Source organism: Corvus moneduloides, chromosome 1 (assembly GCF_009650955.1).
Source record: "Corvus moneduloides isolate bCorMon1 chromosome 1, bCorMon1.pri, whole genome shotgun sequence".
NCBI lineage: Eukaryota > Metazoa > Chordata > Aves > Passeriformes > Corvidae > Corvus > Corvus moneduloides.
Genome location: NC_045476.1, coordinates 95,864,718 through 95,889,235, shown reverse-complemented (window position 1 = coordinate 95,889,235; position 24,518 = coordinate 95,864,718). Strand labels below are relative to the sequence as shown.

The 24,518-nt window shown below is 39.9% G+C and overlaps 1 protein-coding gene across 5 annotated transcripts in view; it reads left to right on the top strand.

Moving 5' to 3' along the window:
* The window catches only part of EPB41L4B (erythrocyte membrane protein band 4.1 like 4B), a 169,814-nt gene that overhangs the window by 39,388 nt on the left and 105,908 nt on the right, over positions 1 to 24,518 (top strand). For all 5 annotated transcript variants that reach the window (XM_032119108.1, XM_032119119.1, XM_032119097.1 and 2 more), the window contains exons 2-3: positions 12,175 to 12,279; positions 23,050 to 23,092. In XM_032119108.1, coding sequence (XP_031974999.1) covers positions 12,175 to 12,279; positions 23,050 to 23,092 — 148 coding nt within the window. The remainder of the gene's footprint in view (positions 1 to 12,174; positions 12,280 to 23,049; positions 23,093 to 24,518) is intronic.

Here is a 24,518-nt window from a genome sequence, read left to right as displayed (position 1 = left end):
TAAAGGCTCCACTAGCTACATATGTATCACTTTGAAGTCATCTGAGTTGTAGGTGTCATCTAAAAGCCACCAGGCAGCAAAGTTATCTCTGCAGCCAGAGTTTGGTTTGCAGAACTTTGCTCCAGCAGAAGAACCTGAGTTTGCTCTTGGCTCTGTCCAAGTCTGTAAGTCTGGTAGTGAGAAACATTTTTTATATTAATGATCTCTCCAGGACAGCGATGGAGTCCCCAACATTGGAACACTTTTAAGACTGACCCTGGAGAGGGGGCTGGGCCATCTTGTCTAGACTGTGCTTTTGCCACGGAAGGTTGGACCAGATGACCCTTGAGGTCCCTTCCAACCTGGTATGCTATTGTCTCTATGATTAGTGGTAGGAAAGGGAATTAGGACAGCAAAATATGATCCTCCAGTGACTTAGTGACTTTTCAGACCATCATAGTGCTTGCTATTAATGCTGGTGGTTTAGGTTCTGTTGGATATTTAGTTGAAGTATTGTGAGTTTGTGGGAGTTCTCTGTTCTTGTGTTCACTTTCATTGTGAAACAAAATTATTCTGAGATGAAGAGACTGTTACCAATTTTGTTTGCTTTATAAATGAAGGTTTTTATTAATGTCTGCAAAGAACTGGTGGTACAGTCTTCGCTGGAGCCATGTAAGACTGGTTTCATTTTTAAGCAGTTCATTATCCCTCCAACTAAAACCTGTTCTGTGAAGTGGCTTCATGTTACAGTGACTTTTGGATATGGACTTCGATAGTATGAGTAAGGCCTTATTGACATGTGTTTCCCTGAAATAAAAAAAATTTAAAGGTTAACTTAAAAATTGAGTTGTTATTTTAAACAACTGAGGTGGTAGTAGTGCAGCCATGTGTGACTGGCCAATTTGGAGTGTTTGGTCTGATCTGTCTTGAGATTCAGACTCTAAGAAAAAAATTTTTGCGGAAGTTGTCAAGCATAGCAAAACCTCTGTTAAGGTGAAACGCCCAGGTGAAAAGAACCAGCCACAAGGAATGTCCCATTAGCCTGTCACAGTAAACTGGGAGTGTCACCAGTTTAATGAGTTCTGCTGAATCTCTGGCAGTCACCGTGGCAATAGCAAAGCTTCCCTATGTTTTTGTGGTGGTCTGAATTAAACATGCAAGCTCCTATTAAGATGTTGTTGATACACAGATATAATAAGCCAGCTGAAATTCTGATACTGTATTTTTTTTTTACTCCTTTATGGTGCTTGGGTTTAATTTCCATTATAGTTTTTTTGGATTCTGTTTTATTTCCCTTGACATGCAAATGTGCAGAATCCATTTCATGGCATGGAGCAGGCGGGGTAGCCAACCCTCAAAACAAAGGACAAAACTCAAACCTTCGTGCAAACTACTAAAAGCTGCAGCTTGCTGCAAATGGATTTTCAAATCAAACCATACGTGGGACAGCTTTCTAACTATTGCTAGTCTGTCTGTACTCTCTGGAATGTATGCACACGTAGCATGTACCTTTGATCACGTATTTTCATCTGTATTTTTGCCTTAAAATTCCTGAAGCCTGTCTTTTAAAGTACATCCAGAGGAAGCACTGGCACACAACACTCCCTCCAAGTAGGCAGTAAAAACTGCATGATGGAGGGAACCTGACAGGGAAGAAGCCTGACACAGATTAGTGGTTCTTCTTTTCTCTCTTTTTTGAAAACATCACTTTTCCAGAATCTGATGAATAATGTGCTTTTATGCATACTGACTGTGGGGTCAGATGTTTTGTTAATAATCAGTTTTTATCTTCTCAGCCTCTTACCTAACAGGATTGGATGATCTGTTGGTTGGCATTAAATAGTAACAAATCATTTTTGGCTAAAACCTAGTCTTTCTGCTCCTCATATTAACACTCAGAACTTCTAAGTTTATTCAGTAAAAAACCCCAGACATGAGTCCTTGCTCATCCTTTAGGATGAAGATAAACAGACTGTTGTGCTGCCATGCCTCTTTCAGTACAATAAGGTGGTCATCTGTCCTTCAGATCTGAATGTTTATAAGACAGCAAGAAGTTAAATACTATAGCATGATTAGAATTAATCTTCTCGTGTAATTCCTTTGCAGGAGTAAGAAGACTACAGTGCTAAACTTCGTTATAATAAACCTAGGTCTGCTGTTAGTTTTAACTGAGCAGTAGCATCATCTGAGAGATTATTTCTATAAGCTTGAAGTGCTGTTTATTCTAACCCTTTTATAATTGTTCTGATGAAGTTGTTTTAATAAAAACCACATGGCTTTTCCTCTTGCATATTCTGTCTTTCTAGAAAGAAATGTAATTTGTAGTGATTGTCTTTAATTGCATATACTTGGCTAATTATGTTTGTGTTGCAAAAGAATTATGTCTTCCTGGCTGTCCACTAAATGAAATATTTTTAGTGGCAAACTTCCCTGGTCTTCCTCTGTTTTTAAATCTGCTGATTATAAAGCTGCAGTTTAAGAGGTTTTACTGACTTTTCTGAATCTCTGGATTTCTGATTCTCTTCAGAGAGAAGCAAATAATTGGGGTTGATTCTTTGGAGAGGTCCTATCCTATGACTTAGTGTATGAAAGAACAAAGAGTGAAGAGTACTGAAGTCAGTTGGCTGTCTGAATAAATAACTTCAAAAAGAGTTTCTTTGCATTTTTAAATCCATAGAGCTTCTGAGGAAAAGAGCGCATTAGAGCTTTGTCCTTAAGTTCCAAACTCCCTTTTTGGTCACTGCGTCTGTTGCACATCTTTGAACTTCTTTTACTGGCTGTAACTGCCAGGGTGATTAATAATAAATATGATTTATATGGAAGATTTAGCACATTATAAGGTAATTAATATAGGTAATTAATGCTAATGTTTGCATGCATGTGGAATTAATTCTATGCTATGAAAAGTTCCACAAATAGTATATGTTATTTAAGTTTAAAAAAGACATAGAAATAATTGACTGTGAGTTATGTGGGCATAAACAGTGTGCAATTTTATGCTGGAGGAGAGGAGTGGTTCTAAGGGACTTTTTGTTTTATCCAGACATAAATAACAGTAAATTCGTGCAGCATACATGATGTGATATTACTAAAGGAATCTGCACCTTTTTGCTGTTACAAGTCAGCAGGTGGTGGTGGGGATTCTGTTCTGGGCACTCAAAAGTGACATTGTGTAAGATACCAGTTCTTAGAGCAGCTGTCCTAGGTTTTACCTACCAGCCACAGCACAGCTTTGTGGCCTCCTCCTTGCCTGGGTAGCAGTGTTAGGAAGCAGCTTTTGGCATACCAGCCCCATGCTAGGCTGTGCTGTGTGGTCCATACATGAGCATTTGAGTGGGGAGGGGGTTTGAAAGCACTGTTAGCTTGAATTAGTAGTGATGCTTAACTGATATAACTCCTCTCTGTAGCCAGTTCTTTACAAGGCATTCAGCTTCCCTGATGAACCTCTTGGGCAGGAGTCAGGAACAGAACTTGTGACTTGTCTGGCTGGGAGAGCGGGAACCCAGCAGCCTTAATTTATGTCAAGTACAACTGCTCGTGTTGGTTGTGCATCTGACTGGCCATTACTGCTGGTCTGAGCTATGTTTATGCTGGAACAAGGTTGCCTGTAGAGCCTTATTGGTAAACTGCTTTATTGTAGACAGTCATAAATGTGTCCTATTTAAAAACAAGTTTAAAAAATTGGAAAGAGTTGAGTCAGGCACCCATACATGTGAATTGTATATGAAGGATGTGTCTATATGGAAAATTCTGTTTGTACAATTGCATCTGTTTAAAACTGTTTCTACTCATGGAGCTTTCAAATGCAGGTGTATAAGAAAGCAAAGCTGTCATTTGAAACCTTGGTACTGTATTAGCATAAGAAAGTGCAGAGTCTTTGCTAAACTCTCCCGGGATTCTCTTCTGGTAGTACTTGCCTCTTTCTGCTTGTTCTTTTGAATGTCAGCTTATGCCAGTGTTCCATGTTATTTCTCAAATACAGTTTAAATTCATGACCTAGAATTTTCTCTAGCTCTCCAGCAAAATGGCACCTCTGTTCCACCGTGATTTGTGCAGGAGGACAATGGGCAAGGGAAGGCTAAAGCATCACATTATGTTGTGTTTGATGGTATCATCTTGTAGAGGTGGCTTCCACTTCAACGCCCATAGTTTAGCTTTATCAAATAATACCTCTGCCTCCGGGAATTCAGAACTGTAAATTATATTTTGAGTGAAATCATGTAGGTTAAGAAGTCTCAGCATAGGTTTTGTTCTCCTCATCCTAGCTACTTCGTGTTTCCTCGGCTTTGTGTTTGAACCTGAGGGGCATGTAATATTTCAAGTGGGTCAGGAGAGGGAGCTGGCATTCTAGGGGTGAAAAAGAATCTTTACATACAAATAACCCTTTTTTTTTATTGTGCCTCTGAGGGTATAATTGTGGTGGGGTAACCTGTCTGTGCCTAAAATAACAGGAGTCCAGACAGACTTCCAGAACATAATGTTACAAGTAAGGATTTTTTTTTAATTTTATTTTTTTTTACTGCTTTGTTCTGTGGCTGATGGTAGCTTTTATCTGTTGCCTGAGGATCCCATTTAGAAGTGCTGACAGTGCTTTTCTCCAGGGAAGAGGTCTGTGTGGCCAGTAGTACATGTAGGTGATAGGGACAATGAGCAGAACCTCTCCTTCATCTGAGTCTAATAAAATAAAAATGTCACTGCTGCTAATAATGTTGACAATAGTAATTGCACATATAGGGCACCCACCATGGTAGTACCTGCCTGCCCTTCGTGTGACTTTTGGAGAGATTAAAGGCTTTGCAAAGACAGCATGCCCTTCAGATGACTGATGGAAATGTGAAATTGCCCTGCATAAGGGTTTCCCCACTGCAGTGGGTTAGCCTTAGCCATCAGCCAGGCTCCTTCCCAGCCGTCTCATTCAGTCTGCAGGATGGGGCAAGACGATGTGGAGAAAAAATGGATCAAAAAGGCTCATGGGTCAAGATAAAGGTGACTCTTTACCCAACTCAAATCCACTCCTTCCCTCCTGACTTCTGTACCCGCTTCCTACCCTCCACCACCAGTGGTCCATGGGTCTGCTGTGGAGATGGCTGAAACCAGCTGTGTCCAGCCTGGGACAGCCCCATCTTCTCTGAAAAGACTAAGCAAGTGGTGAAATTATCCCTTACAGCTAACATACGTTTTGAGACACAGTAGTTTCTTGCTCCTTTTTTCAGCAGCAAACCAGACTTCTGAGCCTCTGGGTAGGCTACTATAATCAGTTTTTGAAGGGCTGTACTCTAAAACTCAGGTAGTGAAAGCGCCTGTTTTGGAAACAACTGTGCAAAACCAGCTTTCAGAAAAAGTTAGCGTTGTTCAGATCATTTTATAAATTTTGTTCACTTGTACTTGTCCACTTGAGGAAGAGAGAGAATGTGATTGAGAGGTGGGGAAGGAAGTGGCTGGAAGCAGGGATGTGTGAAGTGGTAAAGGCAAAGGAAACCCTGTACTCACCCTTCAAATCTCACCTGACTTTCCTGGATCCGTTTTATGTTTGTGTTACTGTACATAGGAATCTCTCCAGTGCGTTTCTTGGCATAGGTTTGGACTCTTTAGAAAGGATTGTTTGCATCTAAGGTAATTCCCTCTCTGCTCTATTTTCTGTATATTCTCTCTAATGCTGTGCTGCCAATTCAATCTTTGATTCATCTTAATGAGTTTGTACTTTATGAATAATGAAAAATCTTTTCTTCATTCCTATTGCAGAGCTTGAAAATGGCATATTATTCTTCCCCTCCCTTAGTTCTTCATGGTTTGGGTTTCTTGGTTTTGTTTGCTTTATTTGTTTTTATTGTTACTTTTTTGTTATTGGGCCATTTTAATTTTTTGTTGTTGTTTTATTTTTTATTGACAACTGACTGCCCTTATATAACACGTAGAAAGCATAAGCTGATGCAAGAGACTTGGCCAATGTCACGCTCTCATGGTAAATGTACTGTGATCTGACTAGAGGTCCAGTGCCATTTGGGTTTATGTAGAGACTTGGTACATATAAAATGTGATCTATTTATTTGTTCTTGCTCAGGCTTCTCTTCCAGTGAACACTGATTCTTCTTGCCAGTAGCTGGTGCAGAGATGAAAGTCTGCCTGCTGTTGAGAAATGCTGCTGTGCAGCAATAGTGAGATTTACTATACCCCCTCTTTGGGGATTTTCTTTTTCTTAATGACTGTCTACAAATTCTCATTGGCATCTGGGTTGCAGGAACCCAGCTTGGTTGCACTGTCAGCCAATCTGCCCACAGAGAGAATATTCTTAAGTGGTTGTGTGCTTATCTGAGTTTCCCTCTATCCCCTTGATGGGATGTGACTTGTAAGAGTCCTAGTTTTTGAGACTTTTATCATAGGCTTTGAGAGTAATTTGAAGGAAGCAGCTTGGTTTGTTGGTGTGGTTTATTATTTGTGGGAGTTTTGGGATTTTTTTGCTTTGGTGTTTTGTCATTTTTGAGGGGTTCTTTAACTTTGCTTATAAGCCACTTCTGCTCAGGAAATAGCAATTTTAGTTTGGGGCCTTGACAGAAATGACTGGGAGCAAAATGTTTGTTCCTTCAAGGTTATAATAAGTAAATACCCATGAATAAGGTTCATGGGATCTTTTTGTCTTCTGATGAACGGCTGACGGCTTGGCGATGTGTGTATGCATTTGGCATTTTTTGTTGCTTTGAGTTTTTTTGCAGGGGGAACTTCAGGGAATTTTGGCTCTTGTCTTCAGCTAATTTCTCAAAATTCAAAATGAATTTTGTTCTTCTTCATATAAAAGTTCACATGCGTCATCACTTGCATTTTCTTCTGGGCACGTTCAGCAATGCTGCTTGTTTCTATGGTCTGTACTACATTTAAACATCATTTACATGCAGTAGCAGGCTCTGAAGCAGTACTGGTGTTATTGCCATGACAAGGTGACAGGTTTAATGGCTATTTGAACAGTGTCACATTTTCAAGTGAGCTTGTAGACAGAACTGAAAATTTAAGTCAGTGGTTGGCTGGTAAGAAAATAACCTGACATCTTCCTTTGTAGCTTGAGCAAGTTAGCCAGCCTCATGGAAGTGTGATGTGTTAAGAAATAGCTTGCTTTTCTTCAATTAACACTGATTTTATGAAAAGAAAGTAGTATTTGCATAATTTCAAGCACAAAAAATGCAACTCTTTCCCCACTCTTAGGCATCTGCTCATTAGGCCCCTGGAGGGGAGGGTGGGACAGGCACCAAGGTCATGGCTAGTTTGCAGCATGCCCTCTGCCAGAGTGTCCTCTCTGGATGGCAGTGTGCAAACTGGAATTTCAAAACAAGCGGCTGACTTTGACAATACTACCTACAGCAGCAGTGCTGGCATGGATAACGTGGTTTTCAGGGCAGCTTCTGCAAGCCCAGCCATGGCCTCCAATAAGTCTTTGGTTGAAGCTGTTAGATACCCTTGATTTATAAGAATGCAGAAGAGTCGCATTTTTGTGCTTAAAACTATGGAAGTACTGCTTGCTTTCAGTACATCTGAGTGTGTTTGAGCAACTGAGGGCTTGACTATCCAGAAGAAAGCAAGTTAAAGGACAGATGATAACTGAGCACCAGGAGTCAAGGCTAATTAGAAGCACAGATGGCTTTTATGCATGTTTAGCCTGAAACACTGGGAGATAGCACTGCCAGTGACTGTTAAAAGGCAAAGCGAATTCTCGCTGCTAAGCAGTATGGCCAACAGATAAAGCCTGAGGTTTGAAAATGAGCTGTAGGCTTTGTAATTGAGTTAATAACAGTTCAGATGTAAGAGGACTGAGCAGAACATACTGAGCTACTCTGTTTTCAGGAGGTGCCAAGGAGGGGAAATGCTGGTGCCATCAGAGCAGGGCAGTATCAGGCCTGTGGAGGTGGAACTTGCTAGCTACAAATGTGCCTTTAACAATTTACTAGAAGCTCAGACCTGGAGTCAGTGACCATGAGACCGTACCAGCCCACTCTGCAAAAGTATTTAACATCTTGCAGAATACATAATCTTGTGCTTTCTTTCAAAACAGAAACTAAGTCTGCCCTACCTACTCATTGCTGTTGCTACTCACTATTCAGCTTGGGATGCACCAGCTTTGATTGGAAAGTTAATTGGCTTTGACTTTTCTCTTGGCAATAGTTTATTTTCCTTCATTTTGGTTGTCATTTTGTCAGTTTGCAGACTATTTCATGTACCTCTTGGCCTATTTGACAGGTTGTTTTCCCAAGCAGTGCTTCAACCATCTCTGAAATCAGTTAATAGTTTGTTTGTAGCCCTGTAGTCTGAGCTCTCTAATATGACTCAAAATTTTCACCCTCTCCGCTTGGGTTCAAGTAACTGCACTTGAGTTTGGGGAAGGTGTGGGCAGAAGCTCTCCAGCTTTGCTTGTATGTGCTCTGAGAGTGATCAATGGCATCCTTGCACTGTATCTGAACTAAAATGAGACTTTTCTGGCTTGTATGTCCACTTTTCATGCCCTTTGGCAAAAACCTTTTAAAGAGCTCTGGAACAGCTTAAATCAACACTAATCAGCTTGTTTAGACAGGGCCAGCTGGTGTAAAATGTCCCTGGCTGATAAATTTTCTCTTTCCTTCATGTCAACCAGAAGCACGTTAAAACCTCTTGCCTATTTCCATGTCAAGTCTGGAATAGTTTCTAATTAGAGAAGCTAATCTTTGTTTTGTCATGTTTTAGCTGACAAGAATTTCCATAGATTCCCTGAGACTGGAAACTCTCTAGCAGCCAAAAATGTAGCTTACTTGAAATGTGGGCCATGCAGTTGTCACTGTGGCTGTGCAAGGTGCTTCATACCCATCCCTATTGGAGTCCTTGTAGGATTTGCAGTGAGTCCTCATTTAACATAAGAATTCCCTCTGTGATTCATGATCCCAAGGAAGATGATATGGGGGTTTATTTGAGATGGGCTTTCATGAAACAGAGTGGACAAAACTCGAGTAATTGTTAGGTGGAACAGGGATGACTGACATGAGAAACACCTTTTTTTTTTTTTTTTTTTTTTTTTTTTTTTTTTTGCCTTTCTCTCAGTGATTGCTCATTATCAGGGAGGTTCCCAGTCTGCAGGCATAATTCAGTCTTTGTGCTTCATCAAGTGCCTGCCTCATGCTAATTCAGTTTTACCTTAGGTTGCAGCTGTAGTTTCATTTGTAAGCTGAGCATTTCATACCCACCCTCCCAGTGCTTGCCTGTGAGGTTTCATGGTGCTCACACAAGTTCTCCTGAGCTCCAAGGAACACTCCACCAGAAACTGGCAGTGTTCCAAAACAAAACAAAAAAGCCCCCAAACAAACAAAAACTCACAAACCAAAAAGAAAACCCTACCAAACAAAAAGCAAGGACAAAAAAGCCCCAACAAAAACAATCCAAAAAACCAAGCCAAAACAAGGTTTTGCAACTTTTCTTACATCACTGTTCCCAATTACAGTAACTTCCATACCAACAAAATAGTAACTCTGTATAATAGTATATGCATACTGTTTGTTGCCATGTACTTCATTTTGTGAGATGTAAGTTATGCAGGCCATTCACATCTGATAGTTCTGAACCATCTGTCTAGCAAGGTATGACTGTAAAATATTTTTAGTTTATGGTTTGGGCTTTTTAGCTGTATGTATAAGCACAAGTCAAAGGTCTGTAGAGAGAGTGTGATTTATTAAAGTCCAGATTATTAGATCTACTATAAAAATTTTATTGTACAAAATCATTCTCTTGTCTTTATGTGGTACCAGATTTTGAAAGGGGAAACTTATTTTTAGCTACTGTTTTGTCTGGAAGGAGGGGAAAAGAAAAAGACAGTGAAAATTAAAAGTTTATTGTAATACAGACATTTTTTGCTTTAGAGACCACTATCGTGGATATGTAATGCCTAAGGAAAAAGCCTTCTATTTTGCCCGTTCCACCCATTTCATTCAGTGCACATTAATTTAGGAGTCCACAGTCTGACCCCCTGGATTGTCAGTCAGTGGTGAGGCTGCATAAAGAACAGGTCATCCTTTACTGTTACTAGAGGAAAGGAATTAGTTGCTTTTATCTCCCCCTGTAGTGCAACATCTCAAAGACAGTTTTTTGTCAGCAGTTCATTGGCTGCAGCAGCTTTATCATCTAAGTGGTACGAGTTGCTGGGAAAGCTCATTTAGTGACAAGTTAAATGCTACAATCTCCTGTAAGCTGTGTATGTAATGCTGCATTTTATGGTCTAGCCGTGCAGTGCAGAGCTATTCTCCATGTAACACATGTTAAACATTAACTACTGTTTGGGTACAGAAGGTGGAGTGTGCTCTCTCTGGTTTCTATTGGGTGTGTGGCAGTGGAAGGTAAACATATACTGGTAGTTAATGCTATACAGCAAGCAACCATGAGCAGAGTAGGGCATAAAGTGCATTTTTTCCTACATTGGTGAATATTTCATGTTCTGCTGTTTCTCTTTTTATTGCTTTTGAGGGGTTTTCTCCTCCCTCATTTAAGCAGAATCTGTTTAAATTTTATTGTGCTTTGGTTTGACTTCTTTTAACAAGTGCTGATTTTACTCCGTATTAAAAAATATGTTCTGGATACTTTTTGTTCAGTTTATAACAATTACTGTACAAGTAAAGATGATTTCTTAGCAGTGTACTGTTTTAAGAAGCCATTGTACTCTCATCTGCTTTTAAAAGAACGTTGAACTTTGGTTAAGAATGTCTATTATCCACCTCTTGCCCCCCTGAAAAAAAGGACACAGTATCTTACAATGATAATTTAATGTTGTTATTAAGCTTTTATGCAGTTTGTTTCAATGGAAGTCCTTCTGTTGCTCTTGAAATTTGATATGATTCAATTTCTGTGCTTCTGTTTTGTAAGTTAAAAAAACCCAAAAAATACAATTTAAATAAAATTTGTTACCTATACCTGAACTTTCTTGACCTTCTTGGAAAAACAGAGCTGTAACTCGTCATCTTGTCTGTTGCTGAAGACTGATTTTGGACAGCTTAGAACCCTGAACAGGAGCTCTGCATGTTATGATTGATGCTGCCTTTGTGTAGAAGGCCAGACTAAAGGAACTGAATGCTTAACTCTGTCAATTTTGCTGCATTTTGGGGTGAAGTGGAAATGCCTAATATGTTAGGTTTAAAAATAAAAATTAAAAAAAAAAAATCCTTAAAAGTATAGGAGGGACAACAGTCACAAAAATGGATCCTGATCAGTACTTCACTGTATAAAGTGTAGCTGTAGCTTCACTCTTACTCAGATTTATGGTCATCTCATGTATTTTTGGCCAAGGGGTGTTTTTGCTCAAGAATTTGAAAGCTTTCTTCTCCAAGTAACTCAACAGGATTTGCATGAAAAGTTGGTTTGTTATTGCCTTTTCCTTCTACCCACCTGTAATCTTCAAACTTTGGTTTTCTAGCATTGAAGAATGTGTATCTAAATCCTTTTCTTAACCTCAAAATGAGTACCCAGGCCAGTGCAGCCTACCTTTAAGACCTGCTAAGTTTTCTACACGTACCTGTAGTCAATAATCGGGGTTTTATTTGTTAGTTTTATTTCCATGCCTGCATGTTTCAGATGGCATGCCAAGTAAGAATGACAGCTTTTTTGGCCCTTTTTTGTTTCTTCATTTAAAAGCCATAAATATGATGGCAATTGGTAATGTAAATGAAAGATTCTTATAAAATCCCATTAATTTTCTTCACAGTGCTCTTCAAGTATTCAGGCTGTCCAGAATTTATTTTGCAGCTTCAGTGGTGGTATGGCCCTGCATGACTGCAGCTGCTGTTGATAGCCAGCAGATTTCAGGCAGAGTATAAAGCAAGCTTTTCCTGGAGAAATCTGACTTCCTGGGGTATAAAATAATGGCTAAAATAAAGTGAGTTAGGACACTTGTAGGACATAAGCCTTTCTTTTCTCTTGTACATTTTTAGTTATGATGAACTTTGAAAGTTTTCTTTGAGAGTGAAATCTGATCTTGTTGGAATAGCTGCAGACAAGAACAGCATGTCATGCTATATTTCCTGAGGAAAATAAAAAATGTCATGCAATTCTTCAGAATAAATAGAATTGCTATTTCAATATTATTTTCCTTTGTGTATCTCTTCTCACACTTTTGAACTTGAAAAGAAACACACCCAAACAAACTCGTGTTGACCAGCTAAAAAAAAACCAAACCAAAAAACATTTTCTTTTCTGTTACAGAAAAATGCAAAGGGGCAGGAGTTGTTTGACCAGATTGTGTATCATTTGGACCTTGTAGAAACAGATTACTTTGGCCTACAATTCATGGATGCTTCCCAAATTACAGTAAGTATAACTTCAGTTAATTTTTATGTTTTGCAGTAGTTTGTGTTGCCTATTATAAATGTATTGCTGGTGCAGTTCAATGGAGAGATGTCATCATTGGGGGATGTACTGCTGAAACGAGTGATGCCATGTTTGGTTCTTGCACATAAAGCTACATCCTTTGAATGAGTCCTGTGTCATTTTATATGACATGCACGTGACTTGGTTGCACACGAGTAAAGAAGAAATGAATGTGGGTAAAGAAAAATGTGCTTTCTGGTTAGTAGGCTCATGGTAGTCAAAACATTTTTCAAGCAAGGATTTCTTGTAGCTCTTCTCTCTCTGCTGTTCCATGCACAGATTATGTTGCTTTGTAGATTTAGGTTCATTTGCAATAGCAAAAGGTTTTAACTAAAATTCTCCTTTTCTCTGTATAAGGACCTCCAGTATCTACAGGTAAAATAAATTAATTTTAAAAACCCCCGATATTTACAGATCCAAATAGATATATTGATAGGATAGGGTTAAAAGACTACAACACTGTGGTTACACTGTATTGCCATATATTTAATCTTTTCTTTTGTCTGTTCACTCTCTGTGAACAGGCAGTTTGGCAAAAACCTGCACTGTGGATAGAGAATATGCAGACTTGGAAAATAAGTGTTTCTTTTAGTGCTCTCTGGTCAATATGTAAATGTTTTTTCCATGATGCAACAGAAGATGTCTTCTCTGGGATAATATAATAAACTAATGGGAAAATGTAGCTACAGTACTGACATCTTGGAAGTGTAGGTTCTAACTTTACCGTCCCAGAATTCTCAGCTTTATTCTCTAACAAGCTTAGGTCAAAGGATGGATCAGTGTTCTAGCAGCTGCTTTATCATCTGTGTTTTACCAGTGATTTTAAACAACAAACAGGAATTATAATAACTTGATAACCTATCCAGGAATTATGACTTGATATTGGAAGCAGGGAATCTGTGGGTTTGGGGAGAAGTGGTATTAATCTGTTTAAACATTATCCTGATGTCTAAGTTAATTTAAGTTAGTGTCACTGGAAACTGATGTTTCGAACTAAGTATGTCCATAAGGGGTTTGGAGTTTTGAGGAAGTTTAGTGTGTATTCCTGATAAAATTTCTATTACATAAATTGTGTGTACTTTTATGATGGACCTGATTATAAGGACACAGTTAATAGAGCAGAGCCTGCTCGTAATGGGAAGAACAAATTATATTGTCACTGATTGTCAAATCATCCAACTGGGAATTTGATAGCTAGGAATATTTACTTAGCAAGGAGTTCCATAATGTTTTGAAAGAAGGGAAGCAGAAAGGGAGAGCAAAATATCCTTTCTTAGCAAGAAAGAGGGCAGATCAGAAGCCAAGACTCATTTTCTTTAATGTTTGCAAAACTGAAGGGCTTTTTTGACTGGTAAGAAAGATGAAGCAGATGTGAGCAGCCATGTCTTCTGTGTAGCTCTCTCACTGGTGTTCAGGGTAAAATGTGCCTATACATGCAAGTGTTTTGGCTTTGTTTGTGTGCTATTTCTTTGCTCTGTATCAAGGAGGGAAGTACATGATGCATCTACAATTAGAAGAGGGATAAAGGGCTGTGAACAGCTGTTGGGGGGGCTAAAATAAGCCAACTCTGGTTGCAGAGCTTTGGTGGTAGGCTTGTAATTTCCTGAATTAAGAGAAGTGTTGAAAGCAGAGTTCTTTACCTTCACTGAAGTGCAAGGCCAAAAGCTCTTACTTGGCTCTTTTTTTTTTTGGTCTGGCTCAAGCTGGGCAGCGAGTAGAGCTCAGAGAACTTCAAGGCACAAGCCTTTATCTTGCCCAGCACCCTGTGCCAAAAGATTCCATGCTTTAACAGCCTTCCTTCATCAGTTTTGAACTTGTGGCCTGCTCTTTTCACTTGCACAGCAATTAATGCACAGCCTCCATGGGCTTCTGCTTAGTGCCAGCCCCAGCCGCACAATGGCAAGTGGGGGACTGGAGATTAAAGTTGTGTAAACCCCTTGAGGCTCTAAGCCTTTGTCTTTAGTATGTATTGTTAAGGGCTGAACAACTTTAAAGGCACCATTATAAATAAGAGAGCACAAAATAGTCTTTGAATAGTGGAGATTGCTTCTGTGTGTGCCAAGGCCAGCAGCTTTTGAGTGCACTGTGTTTCCTGCAGTCCTGTAACTTTGCCAGTTACAAGCAGTGTTGATAGCTGTGATTTGGAAAACAAAATCACGATTAGAGCTTATCTGCTTTGAAAGAGAAAAAACTTTAATTGTTTGAACAGCTTATTTTTAATACAAAAAAAAACCCCAAACATAAAGATGTGAAAAGCAAGATGTCAGCAGTAATGCAGAAAATCCTGTAATGCCTGTTCAGTGAACTCTGCATTAGTTTGTATCTTGTGCTCTTTGAAGACATCCATCAGAAGAATGTAGAAGGATGCAGAAGGATAGGAGGATGTAGATAATCATCTAATAGTTTATTCTAAAGCAAATCCTAGTGTACTGTTGTATTTTAATTACTTGCTATTCAGTCTAGAAGTAGAAATACTCTAATACAAGAAAATAATTTCTTATTCAGCTGTTACAGAACTTCAACAGAGATGTAGTGGTTGGGATGAATGAAGAGTGTCACTCTGATGTAGCAGGTCTCTGCAGTGGTTTAGAGAAAATGTAAAGCTTATTGGGTTTTTAGTTACTTTTACTACAGTGTATGTTTTCTAGCAAAGCAGGAGGCCTTGAAAGCTTTAGCTGAGGTTGGGAATAGCAATAATAAAATCTTGGGAGACCGTACTACTGAAATTCACTTGCCATGAGGAAATATTTAATTGATCTTTGTAGAAAGTGGTAGCGTGCAATGAATTCTATGGTTGGTTTGGGTACTTGACATTTATTTTTGGCCATTGGTAGCTAATGTTTATTCATTTTCTGTCCAGGAGTGTCCTTTCTTTGTCTCTTATTCCAAATCATCTTAAGAAAAAGGGTTTCTGTGGGTAATAGCTCCTTGTGAGCTCTGTTTTACAGGGTCTCTCAAGATATAGACATCTCCATTTCTACCTTTGCATTCTTTGTTCCATTTTTCTGTCCTGTGATACCAAAACATGGATAACCTCACAGCCGCTCCTGTGTTTTACGGGAATTCATAACTGAAGGATTTCCCATGTTTATTAGCTTGGAATTTGCTTGCTTCCATCATGATCTTGTTTCTGTTCACAAGAACAATTACAGAGTAATTGAGGGGGAAGAATTTTTAAGATAAATCTTTGAAATCCTTTTTTTTCTTTTTAGTTTGTGCAAATGAGTTGCTGTCATCCCTGGGAATGTGTGGAAGCAAAAGAATTAAAATGCCCCTTTTCTCACACGTGTGTCTTTTAGTGATCCTCTAAGTGGTTTACGTCCTTTATGTCTCATCTCTACTGTCACAGAGACCCCTTAGCTTAAAGAAGGTCCGTATGGAACAGCCTTTCCCAGCTGTGCTGTGCAGCCAGTTGAGCCTTTTGAGGGTGATTGCACCCAGTGTATCTGGCACGTGGGGAAGCACTGGATTTACAGTGTGTGACTGATGTGTGAGGACACCCTGTGCCCGCCTGCAGGTGCCCATGGCTGTGGTGGGGACCAGGGTTCCCTGGGCAGATGAGTGCCAGGACCAACCTGCAGTGAGTTGTCCTGGTAAACCATGTTTTCATCTGAACTTCTCAGTATTGACCAGTTTCTAAACTGGATTTTGATGCAAGAGGTGAGAAGACAGTGGAGAGAGGAGATGGAGAAGATTGTGTAGAGGTGAAATAGGCTTTCATGAAAGCAGTTGCTGCAAGTACAGAAACAGGAGGGAAAAAACATGGCCAGAACCATGTTGCCCAGGGTGGGCCTAGCCAGCAGCAGTGTATCGGGATGCACTGATTCTGACACTGAGATCCTCACCTCTATGAAAGGCAGCCTTCTGACCATGTTTTTCTGGGAAGGGCAGGATCCTGTATGTCTCACAACAAAGGATTTCAGCAGTGCTGGGGGGCGTGTAGGAAGCAAGCTGAACAACAAAGAATAATATGAGTGCCTTTGTTTCCTCTACACATTGAGAAGTAGGCTCCTGGATGTTTCAGCAGGTATTGGATCAGGGACTTGTAGGGCCTTGGTGCTTTATGACTGCCTCTGCTCTGTCTATCTGAATTTTCTTTTTAAGAGCTCATTGGTCGGGTTTTTTCAACTGCTGCTTTTGATATTACTGCTGTGACTTCTTGAGATGTGAGGGATGTGGAAAAATGAGCAGTTCAAACCAGTCAATTAGCATCATAGTGTGATATCGGGGAGTCTTTTTCCTTTTGTACTTCTTAATACTTTTACAAGTGTTCATTTAGCAGAAGAAATTAGGGACAGGCCTTATTGTTCAATATGCTGGATGTGGGGAAGAAGGGAGACTGGTAAATATTTTGATAGTGCCAAGTGCTTCCTTTTCTGCTGCTGTTAGAAACATACTATTTTCCCCACTAATAAGCTGTGAAATTCCTCTGTGACTCAGTTTCCCCTCCCTGAATCTCTCTTGTTCCTCTGGATGATGAGCACTTTGGGTCTGTGCGTGTTGCAGGATATGTGTCTGTGCATTATGGCCAAGAGTAAAAATACCAGTCATGGAGGGTCCCAAAAGCTGTAGAACATCCCGTAGCACTCAATGCTTCAGTTTCTAATAGCGGCAGTGATGGAATGCCAAGTTCAGTAACTGGACAAAGGCAGTGTGGCTGAGTCCACAGCGATGCAGAGCACCTGATGAATGTGGAACACTTCAGCTGTGGCTGTCCAAGGCTGTATTGCAGTCTGTGAACACCTGGTGGAAGACTCCAAAACACTAACAAATTCCAGTCTTTAGCCTTCCAGTAGCTCTTGCTGTTTCACGAGGACGTTTTTCTGACACAGACTTGAGAAGCAGCCATACAGGGCAGGTGGTTGTGATGCTTCTGCACCTCTCTCCTGAGTGTAAAGAATTCTCTCCAGGACAGCAAGCAGTTTGTGCTGGTTTCTTTTGTCTTTGTGTGTGGTTGGAACATAAGATGAAGTGGTTTCTCAGTTTTCTTCCACAGATTTAGTCAGGTTTGTTGCTTACTTGTTACAAGTCTCTTCAGTTTATTTTTAATGTTTGGACACAGGCATCAAAATTAAAAGTAACTTGCGTTTAATTGCTAGAACTGATCTGGAGTGGTATCAGCTTTCATTGTCTGTAAAGTAAGTCTAATGAGAAACATACTGGTCCAGGCAAATTTTTTCATATAATTTTTATATAATTCTGTGGTTTACTTCTGTCACATCAGGTCTGTGAAGCAAAATATCCTGTGTTTATCACATGTATATGAATTAGGATAGGCTAATGGTCTTGAAGGATGTCCATTTATCTCTCCATTATTCTTGGTTAGTTTATCTGGTCTGCAATTAAACTACATCGTTTATCAGGATGCTTCTGAGATGGCTCTGTGCTGACTCAGACTGGGACAGGCCAGACGTCCATGAATGCCACACAATATGTGGTTGGAGGTCTCACACAGGGCTGGTAAAGAGCCATTAAGGCCTATCAATGCCCTCAGGGTTCTGGAGTTAGCATTCGTGGTCTTGTTCTTCCCAAGATCACAGTCTAGAGCTTTCCTATCACAGCTCCATCTGCCCTTCTGCTGCTGGGCAGCATTGCTTGCATTGCTTGCACCCTGCATTGCCTGCACCGTCTCACTGTATCTGACTTAAAGAAGGTGGCAGCCCTTCACAGGGCCAGAGAGAACTTGGCATGGAGACTGCAGAATGGTGTCAGTGGAAGGGGACTGCTGGAGGGCAACTGGTCAGACTTGTTCAGGCCAGAGACAACGCAGAAAACTGATAAAACTTGGTACCTGGATCAGGTTGGTCCTCGCACCTCCAGCGGTGTTGATGTGTTACTGTACCCCTCTGCCTGGCCCCTGTTCAACAAGATGCTGACAGCAGTATCTGAGGAGGGTCTAAACCAAAATTGACCTACTGAGACTGAAACTCCTGTAGTAAGATCCTGCCAGTAGTTTGTGAGAAGTTGGTCTCATCTGAGCCCAAATGCAAACTGTCCATCTCACTAATCCCATTTTGGTCTTACAATGTGAATGCTGTTTGAATAGAAGGCACATTCGTTTTTTTTTTTTTCTTTCAAGTTGGGTAGGTGAGATTGTAGAGCAGCATCCTGAAAGATGCCTGCAAGTATTCTCTGTTGAAGGGGGTGTGTATATCCAAGCTCCTCATAGCAGCTTCAGTTGTATCTGGTTTCTTGGGGCTTTGTTCAGTCATGTTTGATACTCTCAAGGATCAAGGATGGTGGCTCCACAGTCCTTTTGGGCACCTGTGCTTTGTCTGAGCAGCCTCAGGGTGACAGTCTCTTTGTCTGGCTGGGATTTCTCCCAAGTCTGGCGCCACTCATCCTTCTGTCGTGTAATACCTCTGGGAAGTGTAGGTCTTCATCTTCTCTACAGCCTTTCAGTGGGCAGCTGAAGTCACCAGTCAGGTGAGCCTTCATTTTCAAGAGGAGCATAACTTCCTAGGAGGGATCAGAGAAACATGAGAAACAGTAGCTCCTTGCTTTAAGTTGTGAACTCTTGGGAGACCATCCTGTTTCTAAGTATATGTTTGTGTACTCCCTGAGTTTCTACATGACCCTGGTTCTCATTTGGTTTTCTGTTACTAACATCATAATGTTGAAAGATGACCTGCAAAAGAAAAGAGGGCTTTTGCTCCTTTGCTCCCTTTTAAATCTGTAAATGTAGAGAAATCCCCAAACTGTGGTTTGGTGGGTAGAGTTTTTATTGGCTTGGTTTTTTGGTGATTCCTTCCTCCATGTGATACATACATACATTTTTAACCTGTCTGCTTTAGAAGGTCGTGTGAGTAATGGCAGGCAGCTTGGTAGGATTCAGCTGCCTGGGAAACCAGAAAGCAAGAACACAGTTGAAGGGATAATTGACTTTTGGTTTTAAAGGTGCCAGCTTTTGTCTGGCACACCTTCTTTTCTGAACTTGATCATTGAGCATGAGTCTCCCTCTTGTACTTTCAAGTACAGCTTGAGAAAGCATTAAACCAATATTTTTCAGAGAGCAAATAAAACTTCCAGTAAAAATGGGCTTCCTCTTACTGATAGCTAAATATGTAAATAAGCATAAGGGAGAACAGTCTATTCAAGACGTTCTCCATGCATTTTAAACTAGCAAAGAAAGCAAACCAAAAAGGGTCCAATGCAATTTTTTTCCTTTTCAGATCACCTTTGGGGGCTGTATAAATCAAGACAAGGAATTTTCTTTCTTTTAGGAAGCAAGTAGAGAGGCAGTGGAATTTGCAAAACTCAGGTGTGTGATGGGATTGTGCCAGCCTGTGGTAATCCTCCTTTCAGTCTTCATTTGGCAGTCACGTGGTCCTTATAAGCTGACTGCCTTAGCAGCTGCAGTTTATCTGCTGTATCTCAACACAAATATCTATCTTTCCTATGCTGTGTATCTATTTTGAGAAAATATTGGCTGCTACCAATAGGAAATGTTGAGGTACTTATTTTTACCTCTTCAGGTCAGTAAAGTGAGTGATCAGCAGGAGAGCATGCTGAGATAAATACATGCTTCCAGTATTTTAAAAAAATTTTTTTTTAATGGTGTCCCAGTCCCATTTTTTTAATGAATCCCAGTCAATGGCTACTGTGTTATGTCGGTTAATACCATAGGAACCATTATTCATTTGGTAGAGCAAAGAAATTTTACTGAGATAAAAGAGGAATAAATGGAAGTTAATCCAGCATTTGACCTTCCAGTTTACCTGACAGAATTAAAGGAGGGACCACAGTGGTCTCTACAGCTGATGGTGGGAAGTGGAGAGGGAGGTGCTGAGCTTTCCTCTGTGGTACCCAATGAAAGGATGCATGGGAATGGTTCAAAGCTGCATCAGGGGAAGTTCAGACTGGACATCAGGAAGCATTTCTTTACCAAGAGGGTTGTCAAACACTGGAACAGACTTCCTGGAGAGGTGATTGATGTCCCAAGCCTGTCAGTGTTTAAGAGATGTTTGTGCAGTGCCTTTAATAACATGAAATGATCAGGCAGTGGGATCAGATAGTCATTGTAGATCTCTTCCAACTGAACTACTTGTTCTGTTCTAGCATAATCGTAGAATCCTCGTTACCTGCAGTTTGATCAGGTTTTTCTTCCCTTACTATGGGTAAAGTAGCTTAGTCACTGTCTTCCTATCATAACAGTCCTAAAGCAATTAATCCCTTTCCTCTTCCTTTTTCTGCACTGATACTTCCGAGTCCAAACAGGAGACGGGGATTATGGTGGTGTGTGGTTGAAATGAGTGTGGTCAGTCTTGGTCCTACACTGTGAGATCCGTAGCTAAGTTTCTCTGGTGAGTCCAGATCCTGAAATGATGTACAGTTGTTTGCCTGGAGCACAAGATAGGCAGAGCTACAGTTTTAGGTGCTGAGAGAGCAAGGCTCCTCTGGTTTTATTCAGCTGCCTAGTGAGACTTCAGAATTCATTGCTTTCACTTCCCTCTAACTGAGTCAGCAAGCAGTATGTAGCCAAGCCCAAACCTATTTTGGGCTTTAGCTAGAATGCTATGGTTTTTTTCAGCTCAGAGGGACATTTGGAAAGCTGGTGTGGTACACAGTGTGAAGAAGCCCTCTGACATTATCTGAGGCAAAGAAGTGTTAAAATTCAGCCTGATTTTCACAGAAATTGCACAAAATATCTGACTTCTAAATTGGTGTTGGTTCATAAATCTGCATGAAAACTTCCAGGCCTGGGAGCTCTGGGCCAATAATACTGTCTGTCCATGCCCTACCTTTGTATTTGTGTTTATGATCCATGTGGTGGCACATCACACACATGATGTGCAGTATGGAGTGGGGGTAAAACAGCAGCTCACTGTTGCTTCTGAGGGGGGGTGACTTTAATGCTTGCTGTGCTTTATCTCCTGGAGCAGTCTGCCTCTTCCCGCATAGGGACAGAGAGTGATGATAGTTTCCTGTCTAAGCCATAGTGTCATTTAATGGTCTGCACAAACAGTTCCTTGTCTTGTTAGGTATTTTTTTAACCATTATTTGAAGTATTTGCACTTGCAAATAATCAGTTTGAAACTTGTGCTTATTTGAGCTTTAATGTATCTTAAAGACCACATGCCAAGAAAGGGATTATCAGCTGCTTTTTCATTGGGAATTATTATAGTTCATGTTGTGCAGTGCTTGTTCCAGAACATGGTATTAACAGGAGTTTCGGTCATGTATTATAGATGTTTTTTACATGAGGATAAACTTTTCTTTTAATGGATTCATTATATTTGTCTTTGAGTGGTGTTTCTTTGTCCAAAATAAATACTGAACAGAAAGACATTTTCGTAGCTAGGTATTGGAAGAATAAAAAATTCATCTGCCCTGGAGCTGTGAAAGTAGCAGACTTGTATAATTTCAGTTTAAAAAAAAGGCAAAGTTTTAATGTTATTTTTTTCCTTATGAAAGATTTGAGATTTCACAAAGATGTAATTTTTCATAGGAGAGCAAAGTAGAGACAAAGTAAATTACTTGCAACTCTAAGGAATGTATTTAAATGAGCTGCTGTAATGTTTTATTTTCATTCTGGTAGAGATTTCTCAGATTATAAGAATGGATTTCTTGGCAGCCTTACCTAAGGGAGTCTTGCAAGTCTCCTGCAAATAAAATCACCTTCAGAATCATTGTTCCATTTCTCTTTCTACCTCTTGTGAGATTTATTTACCTTAAGGGTTGTAAGTTGTCAGACTTTTGATCTGTACTCATCTATACCTGTGATAAATTTTTGCCTTGGTTTAGAACAGACTTGATAAATAAATGCCAGTATTACTAGCTAACAAATAATTTTGCACATTTATTTAGCCATGGTAGCATGGTGTTGGTGTAATGATAACTAGTTATTGAGAGATTATCCTTTTACTGAAAACATTCATGCTTTAATAGGAAAGAAGGAAGAGGTTTTTTTTCCCCTAAGATTTTGTTTCATAGTATCTAGTTTATAATTTTAATATATATATATAAAAAGATAGAAAAACATTTATTTCAAGGAAATCCAAAACTCTTTTATCATGTTTCATGACAGAAGCATTTACATGGAGTTGCTTCAAATCAGGTTGCAGCCTTCTGTAGGACATTGAGCAGAGACTGTGCAAGATTTAAGCTAAATTTATACCAGATTGTGTTTATTGCTGCCTTTCTGTAGATGCAACTTATATTGACAAGAGAGTGCATAAACTTTGCTGGGAGTCATATGTTTCTGTCATCATTGTTGCATCTATTCCAGATCTTTTGCCTTAGTTTAAAAAGGAGGGGTTGGGGCATATATCAGTGTTTCCCAAATGCTTTTAGTGGGGTTAAGTCTCTATCCTTACCTTGAAAAAAACTTGGCTATGGAGCAGTGGAAGGCAGGATGGTACAGGATCTGGAGGGTCTCCATCAAACAGGAGTTAAAAGGAGGCTGAAACTCAGGGGTTTGGGACAAAAGGGTGCTTTCCTTACACACCACTGCTTTGTGGCCTTGGAGTTTGAGGTTTCTTCTCTGGAAGAGTGACTTCCCTGGCAGTACTGATGAATCTATAAATCAGGCTTTCCCATGTGGAAGAAGGGAAGTTGTTTAATGTGCCGATGCGCAGACGTTTAGAAAATAAATTTGACAATATTTCCTTATAAGATATTTTTATCTGTTAAATTTTATTGTAATCAGTTTATGGAGTCAACAAAATCTTGAAATGGAACTGCTTTTAAGTGTGGATTTTCTTTTTTTAGCACTGGTTGGACCATTCAAAGTTCATTAAGAAGCAAATAAAAAGTAAGTACTATGTCTCTGCCTCTTTATTTTGTTACTTCCTAAAGAATTTGAACTTCGTGTATTAGAACATGATAGAGAATGTTTAAATATAGCCGTTAATGGAATAAATATGTCTTAGGAAATAGTTTTTATTTAATGGGTAATTGTCTGACTATATTATGTCTAAATGCAAGAGCAGTTATTAAGCAGTAGCCCAGCCTTCAGAAGCCCTTGTTGAACACGTGCTGTTTGTCTGAGGCAGAGTAGGTTGCCAGGTAATTTCAGTCTGATCTGTGAAATTAGGTTGCCTGGACACAGATCGCGCTTCCTCTTACTGCTTCTGATCCAGAACAGATATCCTGCGATTTTTTTCAGAGAGTGAATGGAAAATACTTCATTGTGTAATGATTAATTTTTAATTTTTTTTTTTTTAATTACTATTTTAGAAGTAAAACCAGCAGAAATACCTGCTGTTTTGTCAAATGTAGTTTTGAAATAGCTGCTGTTTCATCAAAGGTAGTTTTGGATGGAGGGGTTGGGTTGGATTGGGCCACTGAGTCTTCTATGAAAATTGTCTAAGGCAGGGAAGTAGCTCCTGGATTTTTGATAATCTGGTTGCAGGCTTGGGTACAGTAGAGCATTGGCATTAACATGTTTTGTTACAGTACTGCAGCTGGCAACAGTCACGGGCCACTGAAGACATGGCTTCTGTGAGATTAAAATGTAGTGTTTCTCAAGGAAATCGTTGACCCCCTTGCAGGAGCTCACAGAGATGGGTCCTGATTGCTTCAGTGGTGCTTTGCCTTTCTTTTTGATAAGTACCCAAATATCTAGATGATTTTTGTAAATGGTGGAGTTCTTCAAAGGCCTTTAGGATAGTTTGATGTCACCCCATGGTGTGTGGGTGTCAGCCTGCTAGAATCCATGGTGAAGATAGCTGCTGTGGGTAAGGTTTTTGCTGTTTGGTTTTCTCTCCCTTTTCATCACATCACAGACTGCTTTACCTTAGTGACTAACTGACCTGCAGCTGCACTTTCTGAAATAGATTTGTCCTTTTCTTCTGGAAAATCAGTGATTCTGTAATACCTTCAGCCAGTTTAGTTGCATGCTTTTGTCTGTTTTTAATCTGTGAAGGGCCTGTTTTGAAAAGAATTTGGCCAATCCTGGCTCTGAGGGATGACGAAGAGGGAAGCAATTTTTTGGGTGTTGTAAAGGTCTGTCTCACAACAGGATACTTTCCTTCACCTTGCATTCAGCAGATGCTTTGTGAAGAGTTCCTCTTTCATGATGGATGTTGCTCACTGCTCTTTTCTCCAAATCATTATCTTGCCTATGCAGACCTCACCAGTGGTGCCTAACTGTGAGCCCAGGGTGCTATAGCCTGACTTACAGGAGCTGTACATGGAGACAGAATTAAAGCTCTGATTATTGAATTTTAGCTGCATAT